The sequence below is a fragment of the Teleopsis dalmanni genome, chromosome X, assembly GCF_002237135.1.
Source record: "Teleopsis dalmanni isolate 2A chromosome X, ASM223713v2, whole genome shotgun sequence".
Taxonomy (NCBI): domain Eukaryota; kingdom Metazoa; phylum Arthropoda; class Insecta; order Diptera; family Diopsidae; genus Teleopsis; species Teleopsis dalmanni.
In genome coordinates, this window is record NC_051848.1 from 53,046,508 (window position 1) to 53,065,336 (window position 18,829).

General features: G+C 26.7%; 1 protein-coding gene across 1 annotated transcript in view; it reads right to left on the minus strand.

Moving 5' to 3' along the window:
• Positions 1 to 14,424: 14,424 nt before the first annotated feature.
• The window catches only part of LOC119662265 (neurogenic protein big brain), an 81,697-nt gene continuing 77,292 nt past the window's right edge, over positions 14,425 to 18,829 (minus strand). The window contains exons 4-5 of the mRNA XM_038071857.1: positions 17,516 to 17,723; positions 14,425 to 15,910 (exon numbers count right to left, since the gene is read on the minus strand). Of these exons, the coding sequence (XP_037927785.1) occupies positions 14,576 to 15,910; positions 17,516 to 17,723 (1,543 nt within the window). The 3' untranslated portion in view covers positions 14,425 to 14,575. The remainder of the gene's footprint in view (positions 15,911 to 17,515; positions 17,724 to 18,829) is intronic.

Below are 18,829 nucleotides of genomic sequence, written 5' to 3' on the forward strand. Positions count from 1 at the left end.
TAAAATTGGCAAGTGCTAATTTGTGTCATCGGTTGCCAAGTAATAAAAGTCTTACTCATTTATTTGGTAAATATTAACTCAATATCGCAGCTTCATAATAGCTAACATGCTCCTTAGCTGACAGTGCAACCAATACACAATAAAGGACACGACACAATAAACAAGATACAGTACGCGCATTTTTAAAATTTTCGTTACTTTTTGATCATAAATTTTATTTTGTTATAAATTATTTATATTTATTATTTAAACTCAAATATATACATTGGTTATAGATTATAAGTTACCATACATAATATATATATTATATGTGATTATCTATGAGAAAGTCGTTCGTTTATAATATATATTATATATTAATAATATATATAATATATTAATAATATATTTAATTTTTCGCTTTTATATACTTTTATATACTTTCCCTTTTTTAATTTTATAACTTTGACAAAACTACTATAAAAATATAAATATTATATATTTAATTTGAGGGCCAACGAAATAAGTGAATTGAAAAATATTATTAACAATTATTATGAACTGTACTTACATACAGACATACATGAACAAAATTTTACATCTCTCATAGAAGAGATATTATGAAGGTTTTAATAAATCGTATATATATATATTTTATCTTAAAGTATTTTTTTTTAATGAAAATAAAATTTATAATTGTGTGTATATTAAAAAATAAAATTAAATTAAAAATAAATAAACATTGCAATTTTATTAGATCTTAAAATATTATATTGTACAAACCTTATTAATCGAAATTATTCGAAAATCTGATCCATAAGCATAAAATAAAATTAAATAAATTTATATAACATTTAAAAATATTATATATGGTATTATAGTATTTGTCGGTTATTAATCATTTATTTTTCTTTTATTATTATATTTAAAAATTTTTATTATTAATTTTTGAACATGTTTCATTCAATAATTGCGGCTTTAAGAATCGTAGTACAAGAAGATTTTAAATTAATGTAGCTAGTATATTTAAATAAATTTTATTATATTAAAATATATATACATATATAAAATCATTAATTTAAAAAAAAAAACTGTATTTGCGGATATCTCCTTAGTTAAAATAATATGTAAGAGAACATATTAGAAATGGAAAACAATGATATATGGTATATAGTATGTACAAGATTAACAACATAGGGAACAGAATATAATGTATAACTATGTATGCAATATAAAAACTGAGTTAAATTTTAACAGATAGAAGAACAAAAATATTTTGTAAACTTTTTTGCCAATTATTGTAAATTAAAACAAAAACAATTCAGTGTCCTGTATATTATCAATGTCATTCGTTAGGCTTTCATATTGGAGATATAACTCCAAAGTAACTCTTTTAATAGTCTATTATGTAGTGTTTTATGGACAAGTTGTTATTAGTCTGCGTGTTCTGTTCGGGTTAAGATAGGGATCCACAAGTTATCAAATTTTATTTCGGCCTTCAGTAAGTCAATGGTTTGTTTGGATTTGGATTTGAATCAGTTAGTACTACTACATTAATTTTTTCCTTTTATTTTACATAGCCTAGCTTAAGCTTACTGTGTTTTAAGCACCGAGATATGACACTGATGACCAGTGTGATTCTCTTAAACCTTACCACTATTTTCATATAAAAAATTACCACAATACTATTATGAATTTTTTCGGAATCATTTTGTGAACTAACAAAATATTAAAAGATCCTGTGTTTAAATAGTATTGGCGAGTTTAATTTTGACAATACTTTCGACATAATTCTACTCGTTATTTCGGTATTCGTACTGAACTCCTCTTCCTTAACGCTTATAGAAATAGATTGTTTCCAGTTTAAATTCTTATAAAGGAACTATATGGGTATAAATGTTATTCAGATCACACTCGGTAGTTCGGTATTCAAACCAAATACTACATATGAGTTTTAAACTTCCATAAGAAATAGTTATTCTCCTTTTAAAATTCATATAAAGGAGCCTTATGATTTTTAATTAATTTTTAGAAAGATTTCGAACAGTAGTAAATTGTAACAATATAATTTTTATTTTTTTTTTAATTAATTGAATTTTTGTCTGACCATCTAAGTGGTTTTAGAAATATGTCTTGTATTTAATTGAGCGTGAATAATTTTTTTGCGACTGCAGGTACTAATTGTTGAACTCGTACCCTGCCAAATTTGAAGCTCAGAGTCGGTGTTCATTAGTCAACTGAACTAAAGCCCCATACTTAACTTGTATGTTTGCACTTTTTCCTAGAGTTTTGTAAATTTGCTGTGAAAGTTTATTAACAAATCCACTTGCTGTGTTTGGTATATTAGAACGAAGTCATAAACCAACTGTAGAGTTATCGAAATATTTAATTGTACTTATTTTTAAATGTTAAATTTTAGTTCTATTCTTTTGTAGATTAATTAAATTAATTAAAAATAAATAAAAAGTTTGTTTTTACAATTTAGTAGTGTTCAAAATGTCTCTATTAAATACAATAGTTTCTATTAAGTAAAATAGTCATTACGACATTATACCATTATTATTAAATACTAGACTATGAATGCACCCCGACCAAAAACATCTATTGTGCGATTAAAAGTCCAACTAAAACAATTCTAGACTATTTATAAATCTCGTTATTGCTGTGGGCTTAATTAATCCCACATAGTTACATAATTCTTCGATGCTAGAGTATTGAAAAGTTGAATGCTTTCCCCGAACAGCTTTGATTGAAATGAAGAGTTTGCTAAAGATTCTTTTAGAGCTGCGTGGCTAACTGAAGTTAAAATCAAATCTAATTAATTTCTTAATAAAAAATATTGGTGAGGTCTAGAACTCGGTAACTGAATATTCAGCCCTCTGAATATTAGCTCAGAAGTTTTGGGAAGGACGAGTAGTATTAAATGACTGTTCATATTCATCACAATTGGTAAAAGTATTTAAAAAAATAAGTCTAAAGATACAAAATTTTCTGAAATTGTTTATGGTCCTTAATCTTTACATTATATAGATCTACATTTATATAGATTTCATAGTTTTAGTTCAAAATTAATACATGTTTAAATAATAATTTTAATATAAAGTCAAAAAATTATAATTAAAATGAAACACAGGATATATTAGGATATATAAGTAACCATATATTTTAAAAATCCTGTTATGTGAACTTTATATATAATTAGTAAAGCTTTAAATTCGATCTATGTATATCAATATTAAGAAAAAAAAAAAAATAAGAAAATTAATAATTTTATGTAAATTGTAATTGTATTAAGAAAATAAAAGTCATCTATATACATAATTGTATTTGTTTCTGTAAATGCATTTTTTTTAGTTATTATATGAGAAAATATCAATATAGATTATAAATTTATAAGAACTATAAATTATAAGAAATGAGAAAATATCAATATAGTTTATAAAATTATAAAATAGAGCCTTGAGTTTGATACATTCTCCAGACAAATATAAAAAAATTCCTGCTAAACGACCGCTGTCCCAAACGGATCTCTTTTGATCTAGTCGTGCTAGTCTCAAGTTTAAATTATTGCATAAACATAAAATATGTCATCATATTCTTATGACTAAAACAATGAACTTGAACTGTATTAATGGTCTGGGTCTATAGGCCCTACGCTCGACAAGGAGATGAAGACTACAATAAGTAAGTAAGTAAAGGTCTGAGCCTGACTTAAAAGTTATATTTTTCATATCATTTTTATTAGTGTTAGTAATTTGTGGCGATTTTCGAAACACCTGTATGTTCAGCCCAAGAATTTAGCTTGATAAAAAAATTTGTTTTGGATTTGAAAATTTTCTCACTATTCATACCATCTCTTTCTAATCGATATACATTTTTTACCATATGACATAAAAGTATTAATACCAAAAAATTATTGAAATGAAAGAGGTGTTCAAATCTAACGTGGTTTCAAAATAAAATAAATAAAATAAATGGTGTCATTCAGCCACTGTGATCGAGATTTAAGTATAGTGACCCATAATCCCTGCGCCATATAGACCTTATCAAAATACTAACAATCGTTTTTATCATTTTACTTCCTTTTTATTGACAACGAAAAAACGATATATTCTATATGTGTTCAAGCAAATTACCTAGAAGAATTGATCAACAAGTATTAAAGATTGAAGACATTGCTTCAGTATAAAGATTTCCATTCAAAAGTGATTTACGATGTTCAGTAAAAACATCTTGATCCACTGTGGCTTTATCAACCCACATCAACCCGAAATAAGAGGTAAGAGCGTACTAAATATTGAAATTATTTTGTTGCAGAACTTTTGATTGTCACGGATATTGGGAATCATTACTTACTTACCACTTGGTATACTCGCTTAATCTTTTGTTTTTAGGCAGACGTCTCCGCTGTACTATATTAATAATGATATACACCGTGATATACAATAACGTATGCCATACGTTTGCCACCGTTGCCATAGACCATTCTCTATATTCAATTAAATTACGTTCAATAAATTTATTCAAATATTTGAATACAAATATAAATATAAATACGAAATACCAAATAAAACTTAATTAATAATTATTGATTAAGATACGCAGCTGATGTAATCTATACTCTAGTTTTTTAATTAATATTTTCCATTATTTTTCCATTAAAGCTAAAATATAAATTAATATATTTTTGAAAAATGTAGACAAAAATCATTTGAACGCACAAATAATATGCTTCGCCTATAGAAAATGTGTTCTTTTAAAGCACTATTGCAGTTGATATCAAAAGTTTATAATTCTCACTCTCTTTCAATTTTTATCACATAAGTACGAAACATTTCCTATGAAGAGTTAATAATTTTTAGTTTAATGGAGTAATAAATTAAGACATATATAAATTTCTTTTAAGTATTTTTATCTATTGCATGCAAGAATTTTTAAAAAATTTTAAATTAATAAAATTTCAGTATGTGTTGGGTTTTGATATGATATGTTTCTCTCATAGAAAATGTGCTCTTTTAAAGCACTACTGCAGTTCATGTTGGTTATTATGTTATATTTTATTTACAAAAATTTTTAATTCTCAGTAATTTTAAATTTAAATCGCACAAAGAAGAAATTCTTCACAAAGTGGATTAGTTTACAGTTAATATAAATCAAATAAGTTAGATTTTATTATTGATCCTTGCTGCAGTTTAAGAGTATACTTGAACCCATATTTAAAAACGTAAAACATAGTTATAAATTATGTCGTGAATGTCACGTGTTAATACTGGGTGTTATTTTTGCAAGATTCAGATTTTAAACAAGAGGAAAAATAATATAAGTTTAGTAAATGATAGAAATACATTTTTTACGTTATATACAAAATATGAATATAATTTATAACACAATTTATGATTAAAAATGATTTAAATAATTTGCCTTGACGGAAGCATCTTAGCGACTTCCTTCTAAAGTTCCAATTTTCTGCAAAGTTTTTGAAAAATTAACAATGTATCTCACAATTGGAGTCATTGTTGACCTATCCGGATTCGTTAATAGATTCAAATACTTTTAAAAAAAATTATCTGTGAAAGTAAATCACACACACAGTCAAGGAGTCCATGCCACAACTCCATTTATAGAGTTTTTAGAGAACTGTGCTAACTCCTGTTTGTATACATTTTGTTTTCATTTTGATGAATTTTGATGAGTTCGATGCTAATACTTTCCAGTCAGATAGAAGTTTTCAAAATTACTGCTTCGTCAATGATAATTTCTCTTTTCCAAGGTAAGGAACTAGCTTTTGTAAACTTCAGCTCTCTCCATTTTATCATATATTCCTTGACTGACAACATTTGTTTTGATTCAATCAATTCCGAATGTTTCATTTATATGCTATAAACTTAGTTGAGTATTGTAACATTCGTATGGAAAAACACCGAAAAGATAGAACTCACAAACAGAAATCTGAGAAATCTCAGAAATCCTCTCTCTATGAGTCAAACTATGCTTAATTACAAGTGTATTTTAATAACAAATATGTTTTGTACAAAGAATGTAGGGAATACTGATTCACAAATGAGTGGATTTTTGCAACTTAGATTGATTTTTTGTACAGCTCACAAATACTAAACAGAAGACAACCCGTCTTTTCAAATAAAAGCCACAATGTCATCTAACATCAGACGGTAATAGGATCTCCCGACTCAGATTAAATATGGACAGTCACAGACTTTGTGACTAGAGATCACAGACACATATATTTCGGTTTTTTTTTTGAATTTATAATTTACGAATTTAAAATAGAATATAATACTAATATTGGATATTAGAATATTATTATTATTACTACCTATTCACGGACGTAAGAGTATTAATATTATCAGACTTTTGTATAAATTTCTTAGAAAAAAATAAGTTTTTATAGATTCTAACTACTCATTATTTTGGATAACATATCTCAAATGTTTTTTTTAAGTGTTCGATGATGAAAACTTACAGTTGTGTATCAACTTATTTCTCCTTCTTTAGCTGGTTTGGACTCCATACGAAAATTATTTTATCTAGACAGCAGGTTTTTTTTTTATTAATTAATGTAATTGGAAAAAAAATCGTCAGCATGATACTTGTATTTGTATATTAGCAATCATTACAGCTTAGCCATGGCAAGAGTTATTGTTTCCCTATAATATTTAATTTTTCAGTTAGTGAAAAGCATCATAAGTCACAGTGTAAGTCTTTTAACCGCTGATTTGATTGATTTGTAATACCAATACATCATCCGGAATTCAGTATGTTTGTCTTCATCGATGCCGGTGTGAATACTTTATCACTCAACAATCTACCGGAGTAGATTGTTAGTAGTATTAACTTATCTTAATATACCTATTAAATCAAATAGATTTCTTGACAGTCAGAGTTCAAAGTTGTGAATCTAATATTATGAAATCTAATACTTCTAACACATTTTTTGCTTCAATAGACAACCAAACTTTTTTGTACTAAAGATTCATATTGCAATGGATCTGAGCAGTCTAAGTGCTGTAAATCATTTCATAATTCATTTATTACAGATTATTTTAATAGATTTATTTCATACTTCACAGCTCATAAATGAAAAAAAAATAAGATAATATAATAACATTCTAAATTTTTGTTTCGATTGTTTGCTTCAAAGATGTATTTTCTTCCCATAAACTTGGTTTCACTATATCATCAGAAAATCACAATATTATATAGTAAAATTTTAATAGTATCCTGCAATTTAGGCCCCAAGTTTTACATTAGAAATTTCTATAAACCTACAGATAGACGAAGCCCTGATTAGAATATATTTAAACCGATTCTTAAGTTGAGTCGATTATCTAGAGTTGCTTGCAAATATTAACATGTAGGTATGTATTTTAATTGGAGTCTTGTAGAGTTGTTCTTTCTATCGACAAAAACTCAAGATGTAGCTTGTAACTTTTTTAGTGGCCAATCATAGTCTTCTTTGGGTTAATACGTAGTCTTAACTTCATTTAAGATTCAAGAATTATGGAAAAGTGGTTCGTATTATATCAATAATTGGTATAATGTGTAAGTGATTGTTGTATCTTATTGAGCAGTTATCGTAAGTGTCAAATCAGACATACAGTCTAATTATCGATTAATTATTTTTAAAAAAAAAATTATTTTTATAAATTTCGTCTTTACACACTTTGCTGAGAATATGTATTTTGTAAGTATACCGAATAACTGTAATCCCATAGAACATCTATCTAGGAATTAAGGTGCTAGAAATCTATCCATTTAATAAAAAAAAATATTTTCCATGTATATTAAGCTTATAAATAATCGCACGATATATTATATATTTATATCATATATTTTAAATAAATATCAAACCAAATGAGAATCAATGAGATCAATAACATTTTCAAGACGTAATAAGCAGTTATATAGAATATACCAATAAGTGCTTACAATATCCTTTAAAGCATAAATAAGCTTTATTTATGACGAAAAGAAACTAAAAGTTAAACAGATTCGAATAGCAAAGAAAATACAAGAACAAAAATTTTATTTAATTTATTGAAATTTAGCTGACTATACAACACTGTTTCGAGTTTCGCCAAGTACTCATCATCAGTGGTCTTAGGAAATATTCGAATTTCTTAATTAGTTTATAGTCCGTATATAATTTGTTTGGACTATTTTTATGGCATATTCTGAGCTTCTTTAGTCGTTTAATAAGAGACATATCTTACCTTCTCAGATTGCGTATACCTTTGTCTCGGTCAAATACTTTCGTTAATCAGTGTTGGCACATGTATGAGATTCCAATATATGTAACATCACTATATATATAATTTCATAATATAATTATATTTTATTTTTAAAATATATGTTTATGTTATGTGATGGGCTTATGTTAAATAGTTAATAATTAAAACTACTTTTAGTATTTTTAAATTTTTTTTATTATTTCATGAAACAGCAAAACATTTATTACAATCAATTTTAATATGTTCTTTTTTATCTTCACATAATTACATATCTATATACTGACAATTTTATAATTCTCAATATTTATAACAATTTAATTTTGCTTTTGATTAAACATTTATGAGATACACATATATTCAATGAGTTTTCTTTTTTGTTTTATATAATATTAATTAAAGTTTGTTCGATATATTTATTTTTATAATATGTATATATATTTTTGAAAATTTCTTATGCATATACCTAAACAAATATCTTATATTAAAAATAGAAAAACTTTTTTTTATAAGAATATAATAAAAAATAAATAAACAATATCAATATAAAAATTATATATTTGTGTTTTATATACAAAAAATTATTATTTCTATATCAAAAATTTAATAAAAATAAAATTGATATGAAATTTAAAAACAAATTGTTTTTTATTAAATTATATAATATATGAATAACAAAAAATATGACATGTGTCCAATAAAAAGTAAAAAAATTCATACTAAAGTCATTTAAAATTTAATGTATTTAATGTATAATATTTAATTGTCATTCAAACTATCTATAGTTTAAATTTTATTTAACACTCTTTTCATACACTTTTTATTAATATATAAAATAATTTAATTTTGTTTTATCTTACTTTCTTATATATATTATATATATTTATTTATATATATAAATTATATATAAAAAGTACTCCATATATTTAAAAAAAAAATAAATATAGCGGTATGTTAATAAAAAAATAAAATTGATTTGTTAAAAAAACAGATTACAAATTAAATATTCCATATAATTTTTAAATTTTAACATTATTAAACTTTTTGATAATACATATATATACTTGTATATAATAAGCATATATAAGTCAAATAATTCATAAATGACTTTGTTCATTGATCTTGAACTATTTTTCCCTCCAACACTAAATTCAAATTCAGTCTAAATAATTAATTAAATATATATTTTATTTTTACTTGTTCCTTTATATATTGTGTTTATTATATTATATGTATATATGTTCAGATAAATTTAAAATTTTATTACTATATGCAGTTGTGCAGTTTTGTGCATTTGAATTTACATTTTAAAATTAATTTTTAATTAAAAAAAATTAATTTTTGATTAACAAAAAAAAAAAATTAATTTTTAATTGAAAAATAAACATAAATAAAGCTGAATATGTTAATGAGTGTCTAAACAAATGCATATGCATTTAATATATTATATAGGTAACTTTTTTAAATATTATATATGTAAATTACATATATTTTTTATTAATATATATAATTAATAAGAATTAGTAATGCATTACTATATATTTATTTTGTAAAATTTTTATTATACGTTTGTTTGCATTGTAGAACATATATAACATTTATCATATATTTATATAGTCACAATTAGTCTTATTTAGATACTCTTCTATATTTTGCACAAATATTAATATTGAATAAATGTACATTCAATAATTGTATATTACTTATCATATATAGTATATTACTTAATATATTAGTACATATATGAAAAGCATGTAATATAAATATTAAATATTAAACATCTATACAATTACAAAATTACATATTTCTTTTAATTTTTTAATATTACTTATTACTATTATATATGTATGTATTTTAATTTATTCTTTTTTTATACATAAATTTTTTTTATTTAATTTATTTTAAGATAATAAAAAATGCTTATTAAACCGAAAAATCCATTTGATACAACAATACAATACAACTATCTCCTTTCCTCTTTTTTCTTCATATCTCAATTTGAATGGCATTAAAAGTTATTTAAGTTGCACTTGACATCTCGCTCTTTGTCAAAAAATGTAAGTCTTTAGCACATCAATAGGGAAAAGAATTTCTTCCCCTACTATTTTAGATTGTAGCATTTGTCAAAGGAACTCTCCATTTTAATACTTTTAACATATATGAAGGCTTACGAATGTATATTCTGTTGTTGTTAATGTATCGTTACTTTAAAGTTTAAGATATTTTTGCATCTCCAATTTTTTGAATTTAGGAATCTATTTACATTTATATGTTAGCTAACTACTAGTAAAAATTCTAAAACTTTTACAGATTTTCTATTTGTATTTCTAGTTGTTGTGTTAGTCTCAGCCCACTCTGTCATTTACTTTCAGTGGTTTTAGAGCTGTAAACTTCTAATTCCTTATTTTGACTTTAAGAGTTCAAGAATCATCAAAGTGTCCCTATATCTTTTGATTTTTATTTAAGTAGACAGCTGTATGTTAGTAGATATAAACATTTAATGTAGAATTAAAGTCGACTAAGATTTTTATGTGTTTTATATTTATGATCGTCTTGAAACATTTGTAGCTTAGAAATCGGTGGTATATATGGTATTATAAGTCACCTACATCTATACACTGCTTACGTTAATTAATTTTGACTTTCGCACTGCTTTCATTTCCTCTACTCATCTCTCTAAATAAACTAAAAAATCCTGCTTATTTTTTATCTAAACCTTAGTACACTAATAATTTTCTTTAAAGGTATTCTCTAAACATCATTGATTCTGATTTTTACTACATATCCTAGATACGCCACTATACTTGCTCGATATAATATTACATTAGTAACAATATCTAAGCAGTTGTAATCGGTTTTTGAAGACCTCATTACCTCAAAACAAAAAACTATATTCACACTTATTTCTTTTTGGAGCTTTGATATATATACTAACAACTATCCTTGCATCTTTACTGGCTAGACTTTGGCATGCTATTTGAACTCACTCTCATTTATCACGAACACATAATATTCGTACGCATTTGCTATCCATACCAAAGTCTAGTCAGAGCAGACGTCATCCTTTTACACCTGACCTGAAAACCCGAAAACAAAAGATTTTATTCCCACTTTTTGTCTTTTGAATCTATAATGTATTAGTAACTAACTCCTAGTAGATTAGTCTGATTATTCTATAGAACTCCTACTTATCAGAATAACCTGAAATTGAAGATCTTTATTATAAACTTGTCATACTTGTTATCTTTAATACACTAATATTTATATCATAATATAATTAAGATTATCTTTTAGAAAACTATTTCACTGATCTACTCTTTTCTATCCGTATAAATCAATATTATTTAATTTTGATTTATATTATATCTATATACATTCACAATATAATTATATATAATTATATATAATCATTAATATTTTATATCGTATTCTTTGCTAGTCTTTTTATACTTTATCCATTTCAGTGCTTTGATGTTTCCTATTTTATTTTCATAAAAATGATATACCGACTTTTTTACAATTTTTACAATTTAGTTTTCCATATTGTGGAACTGCCGAAGTCATAACTCTTTACCTTCGACTCCAACATATATAGACTAGATCACTATAATTTGTAAGACTAATATTATATTTAAAAGATCTTTTTTATTTCAATATAAAAAAATTTAAAAAAAGATTAACCAATTCACGAGTATATAACTAGCATATATTGATCTTTATGAAACAAACGTTCAAGCTATAAGCAACACATATCTTCAACTAACAAGAGAACCAATCCTAATAGACAAATTTCTGATATGATACAGATTGAAGCATAACATTACGTTCATATCATTATACTATTAACGAAAACTTTCAATAATGAAGAGCAAACCAGAATAAAACTTATTGTTTCTCTCTAAATGTAATGCATAATAGATCTATTTTGGTCGCAATGTATTCTGGTCTCTAACAATAATAATGTATATATACAATATTTATGTGTTTGAATACGATTGATCTATCTAAGGTGAGATATCTGGCTAAAGTATGATAAGACATTTAATTACATACTTTGTAATAGTCTAGCTTAACTCTAGGCCAGAAGTAGGGTTCTAAAGCGTAAACTCTCTCACCGTTTAATATGTATTTTCCGTACATATATGTTAAAGATCATATACCTTATTCTGAAATAAGGTATATGCTCCACTTAGGAGAGAAGGACAGCAGTAAGTAAGTAAGTAATATACCTTATTCTATAGAAATGATACTTTTCTTTAAGGTTTCTGATAATGAGCTGTGAATATTAATTTGGCTGTTAAAGATATCAAAATATATAATACGTAGTTCCCATATACACTGAACGATACATATACACTGTTACTTATTATAATAAAATATAAGTATCAAATCAACATCAACATACTGACAATGTGTCATAGAGATTATATCAGATTTGTAAAATTTTTTTTTTTGCTATTTGACAATTCTTATCAAATTTAGGATCTTAATATATTGAATCACATCAAATATTAACAAAAATATCTACATCAATTTATTTATTTAATTTTAAGTCAGTACAATTATATGCTTTTTAATTTTTTGGAACTATTAAAAAAAGTGTTCTTTACTTAACTGCGATTTTAGTTCTCAATAATTGGCACTGATTCATAGTTCCTTCGGATTAATGAAGACTTTTACGTTAGGGCATTAAACTTTATAGAGAACTTAACTGAAGCTGACATAATATATATATATGTATATGTATATATATATACACTTTAACTACTATAAATAATTATCGTATAAATTGTTTTTCACCTTTTGGAGAGTTTTTATATATCCATCCTTCCAACATACTAATTCAGACTTCAGGTCTTCAATACGTTAGTGTTTTTTTATTTGGAAAACATTTGGTTTATGTAGAGATTTAGAAAAATGGTTTTTAGATATATAATTACTAATTAATTGATTTTATTAATTAATAGATTTCCATCTTATGTATACAGTATCAGGTTCCTCACACACACAATATATAAAACTTCAAAGTTATTATTAATTTAAAGGTACTAAGTTATTGTTTTTTTTTTGTTTGTGAAAATCTGACAGATGCAATTGGATTTATTTTATATATACACTTAAAGTTTACTATTGTTTATTTAATATGTAAATTCTTAAAATATGTATATATACTATTGACATTTTTTAGCTTAAATTAACTTCAAAAAATTATTTTCTTTCAAATTTTCCATAAGCCTTACTCTCTTTCTATATCATCATATTTTTTTAAGTAAATCCTTATATCTATAAAAGACCAAATTTTATTAATTGGTTCAACTTTATGAAACCCATATAGGAAATGTATATATTTATATGTTCAAAAATTGTTTTTTTTCTTATAAAATATATATATGTTTGTTTATGTAAATCTAAAACTACACAAAGAGAATTCCTTTGGATGACAATGCTATATGTAATAATGTTTAGAGGCTATAAAGCCAATCTAACTTTATGAGAATAATATATCTTTAAATCTATATTGACATAAATTTCTAAAGGAACAATATCCTAAGCATATATTTTTGACATCGATTATATATATATATTACTTAATAATATTTATATTTAAGTAGTCTTAAAAGTTAGAAGGATACAAGAAAATGAGAACCTGAAAGTAACAGAGTATGTGAGAGAGAGAAAGTAAGAAAAATGTTAAGTAGATAGTTGTGTGCAAACAATAATAGTTTATGTATGAATTTTCTATATATAACATAATTATATTATAATCATATAAATATATAATTCATACATTAAATATTTATGTACAAATTTATGTGTGTTTATTTACAAAATTAATTTTATACAATTAGGTAATAATTGATTAGTTCTATTATAACATATACACTTATATATCATATATGGTTCATTAACACATTTTATTGTATATTTACATATACAATTAAAAATGTGTTTGTAAACATTTATTTAACATATACAATATATATATACATAACTATTTAAGTTATGTAGAAACTATATATATTATATATATATATATTATATACATTTATATTATATATATATATTTATTATATAAATATTAAGTTATATATTTATATTTATATTTTATATATATATATATATATATATATATATATATGTATATATATATTAAATTAATTTAATTATATTTTTCTTTATTTATACTGATATTTCTCTCTATCTCTCTTCATCTTCTCTTTTTTGTAAGTCTCACTGTTCTCATTACTTACATCATGTGTCCTGACTTATAAATTTTCTGTACTATATCTTACACATTTTTGAAATCAAGTTGTTGTGGTTGTGGTGTTGGGACCCCAAGAGAGTCTTTTTCAGTTTGGTCGCATTGGCAACATGGCATAATGTTGGTGTGATTGCTGCTGTTGTTGTTGCTGTTGCTGCTGCTGCTGTTGTTGCTGTACCATAATATGTTGTTGTTGTTGTGGTTGTGTTTGTTGTTGACCCTGTTGTGTGGGAGTACCTTGACTGGTCGCATAGGTAACTGCACAAGAGCCAACTGTAGGTGTTTGAGACGCAACTACCGGTGCGGTTACTTTACGCTCAGATTGTGTACGGATGGCTTGATTGGCCAATACTTGTGTATGACTCGGTTGTGGTGGTGGAGCATACATTAATATTGGTTCTCCATTGGCGTTGCGTGCAGGTGGTGTTACAGCTGAACCGTGATATGAACCATAGGAACTATCATCTGATTGTGCAGATTGACCGCGATGACGTGGTACGGTCATGCCATAAACTGATTCTGGACGACGTTCAAATTTAAGATTACCATCTAGTGGTGTGGGATTATGACGTGTACCATAAATTGGTTGAAAACCCTGTTGACCATCTTGTGCAGTTTGTGTTTGTTGTTGAGTTTGTTGTGGATGTGGTGACATGTGATGTTGTTGAGTTTGGGTTGCATGTTGCATTTGTGTTTGATGTGCTTGTTGTTGTTGTTGTAGCGGATGTTGTGCTTGCTGTTGCTGATTTTGTTGATTTTGTCGGATCGAGCCACGTATGCCGTAAATACTTTCAGAACGTTGTTGTAATTGATTTTGAACATTTTGATTTTGTAGATGTGATGATTGTGCTGCTTGATTTTGTGTTACACGCATTGGATATAAGCTTTGTGCTGGTACTAAAGGCCCTGGGCGTGGAACAATTTCTCGATTGATAGCTGTATTGCTCTTGGCATAGACAGATTGTGAACGATTTAGATTTGTGCGAGTGAGAGTTGGTGAGCGACAGTACATAGAACGTGTACCGCCGTATAATGGTTCATTTTGATCAAATTTCGATAATGGTGGTGGTGCAGTATAAAGATTTTGACAATAGTTGCCGCTGCCCGGTAAAGTATTTGTAGTACCTGCTTGTGGTGTATTGCCTTTAGGTTGACCACGAGGATAGCTACCTTGATATTTGTTATGCATGTTAGGTTTCTCCATGTCCAAATCATAGTTAAGATCATCTTCAGAATGTATGGATGAGGAATCATTGTCAACACTTGTTTTGCGACCATTACTACGAGAATTGAAAATGTATTCATATATTATGCCGGAAGCAATACCACCAACAAGTGGGCCAAACCAATACACCCAATGGTGATCCCATTTATTGAGCACAAATGAAGGTCCCAAAGAACGAGCAGGATTTAAGTACGGCATCTAAAAAAATAAAAATCAATGCAAATGATAGTAATATATTTTAAGACGAAATGATTAGATTTAATATATAAATATATGTATATATATATGGAATTGAAGACCTTGTTGCAAGTAGTAGCTGGCTTTAATTTTTTTTGTTAATTATATTATCGTATGTATTATCGGACATTCTAAGGAGGAGGAAAGCTATTGAAAGGTTAGCCGCAATTAGACGACTGTATAGCTATTGAGTACCGCGCTACGAAAGTCATGAAGTAACAGTATATGATTGTGGTGTTCATTTAGTTCTATTCAAAGTAGAGGTAGTAAGTGGTGAGGTAGAACAATGATATAGACAAGGGTTGTTTTATCATTTTTACCTTAACGTCAACTAAATCAACTTAACCATATCTAGTACAGGTATAGGTATGTATAATCCAAAACCATTCATCAATATTGTACAGTTCAATTTATTAGAGCTTCATAATCTGTGAAGTAGGGAAACCTTTTAGGCGTGCGGCATTAACACAATATTATGGGAATAAGTTTGGAGTCTCCAACTATGGCAGTACAAGGAACGTCAAAAATGTGGCAAATAATTTTAAATAAAAGAAATGAAATGAATTTAAAATCTACACCATTTTAACGAAATGTGTTCTAAAAAAAAGCCACACACAAAGTTATTGGCGACACAAGCAATGTCTGACCTATCTTATATCAGATGATGTTGAATAGTCTAGAGCCACTTCAAAATGACATTAACTCTATATTTTTATATATATTGAGCGACGTTGAAGAATTTTTTTTTAATAATTAAAGCTTAAGCAATAATGATATAAAAGCTGAGAAAGAAAAAAAGTATTAAGTTGATTTCTGATGAAAACAACGTGAAGAGGCACAGCAGACGGTAGTAAACGAAATGCCTATCATTTCGCAGGATAGGTTAATAACGATGAGATGCAACTGTTTTATGGAGTAGGCAATCGAGGTGCCTGAATGTGTTTGCATTTGCTTCCGCCTTTGAAGTCAACTCAAGTAAAAAAACGTACTGCAAAATTAACAAAGTTGAAGTTGAAGACTAAGGATGCTTACGCTGTTGTTGTAGTCGTCGTGTTGGATGTCAATATCAGTGGCGACAATAACAGCAGCACCATAAATCTGCGTCCACTTGCCATGTACTAATTCTTGCTTCGTTTTTTTTTCCGTAGAAAAAATTCGAATGCATATGCTCTTTTGTAACTGTAAGTATAAGTATGTGTAAATCCTTAGCGACAGATCCGTTTGGATTTAATTTTTGAAAAATCATGTACATTCCAAAAAGGCAGGTGCAACACAGTTAGCTGTGCGGAGGCACCTGAAACCTGCACTTTAATTTAGCTGTGCGCGCGTGGTGCTACCTGCTACCTGCTGCAGGCACACCATGCAATCTTTTCCCTTAAAATTTTTTTTTCCTCTCTGCATGTATTTTTTTTTCACTTTTTATATACTCAAATTTAAAGATTTTAAACAGTTTTAGATTTACTGTTAATTATTTTTTTTTTGTACATTCAAGGATTTCCATGTAATTAAAAATGTCCAATAAATTTATTTAAAAATTGTTGGTTTTTTTGACTTTGTGGAACTTACCGACACAAAACTGCAAGCGCTGTATGCTGCACCAATAGAAATTGCTGAATTGCCCATGAACTTCTTGAATGCGTCCGTCGAGACAAAGTACGTCAACACAACGACAAAAGTCAATATAAACTCAACACCGAAACGCTCCCAAGCAGCCAAGGAGGCGCTATGCGAAATCGCAGCCTGTAAATTGCCTTGATAGCCCGGGACAGTAACACTGAAATTAAAAAAAAAATATAACTATTACTAACATGCGAATATATATCAATTAAATAATATATTAAATATAATACATATTATTATTATTATGGATAGGCTGTACATGCAGTGCGACCTAAAGGATCTTCTGTGCAGATATAATATATATAACACTATACATTTCAGAGTTACAAAAAAATTCAGCTCTCACGGAGTCACTTTTTTTTTAATTCATTAGAATTCCAAAGAATTCTACATAAAATAATATTAGTCAGTAATTATACCATAACACTAATACTGTGCATTGTTCAAGTTGATATCTACTTAATATTGTTCATTGCAGAATTCAATTTTAATATCAGATGACAATATTTCAATACCAATATTTTTGATTTCAAATTGATTTGCCATCGAAATCAAGAATTAATCACAATAATAGCTAATATTAAAAACAAACTGTCGTGTGAATACAGTATAAGATAAAATATAAGTATATTAGTTAAATTGATCTAATATAAGTTATATGAAACCTTGATATTAAATTCAACGTCAACGCTTTAACTACCTTTAAAAACTTAAATAAATACAGTCAAACTTCCATAACTCGAAGTACCATTTTGCAAAGAAATTGTTCGACTTATGTAAACTTCGAGTTGAAGAATTATATCTAATTTGTTCTCTAGACCCTGTTGCACTCTATTTAGTTTAAGTTATAGAAAATTCGAGTTATAGAAGTTTGAGTTATGGAAGTTTGACTGTATACATTTTTAATAGAGTGATTTCAGGCAAGAGCATCAAAACTCCAAATTTAAGAAGACAAAAATTTTGAGAAAATAAAATGCAGCAATTACAAAGAGAATGAGCTGTGCTTAGCTATAAATGCCATAGATTTCTAGGTTCATTTGTAAAAAAATATAGCTATATAGCTTACACCGGCGGTACCGCGCCCTGCTGCTTAATACACTCCCGAATTTTAATTCTTAGCAATTCTGACTTTTGTTAATCATGTCAAACAAGGCTTCCCAATACCTAACGATAAACTTCAATGAGAGATATTCAAAAGTATAGAACACCTCCGACGTTTCAACCACTAGCACCTTTATCTCTGACTTCTTGCTAGCAATG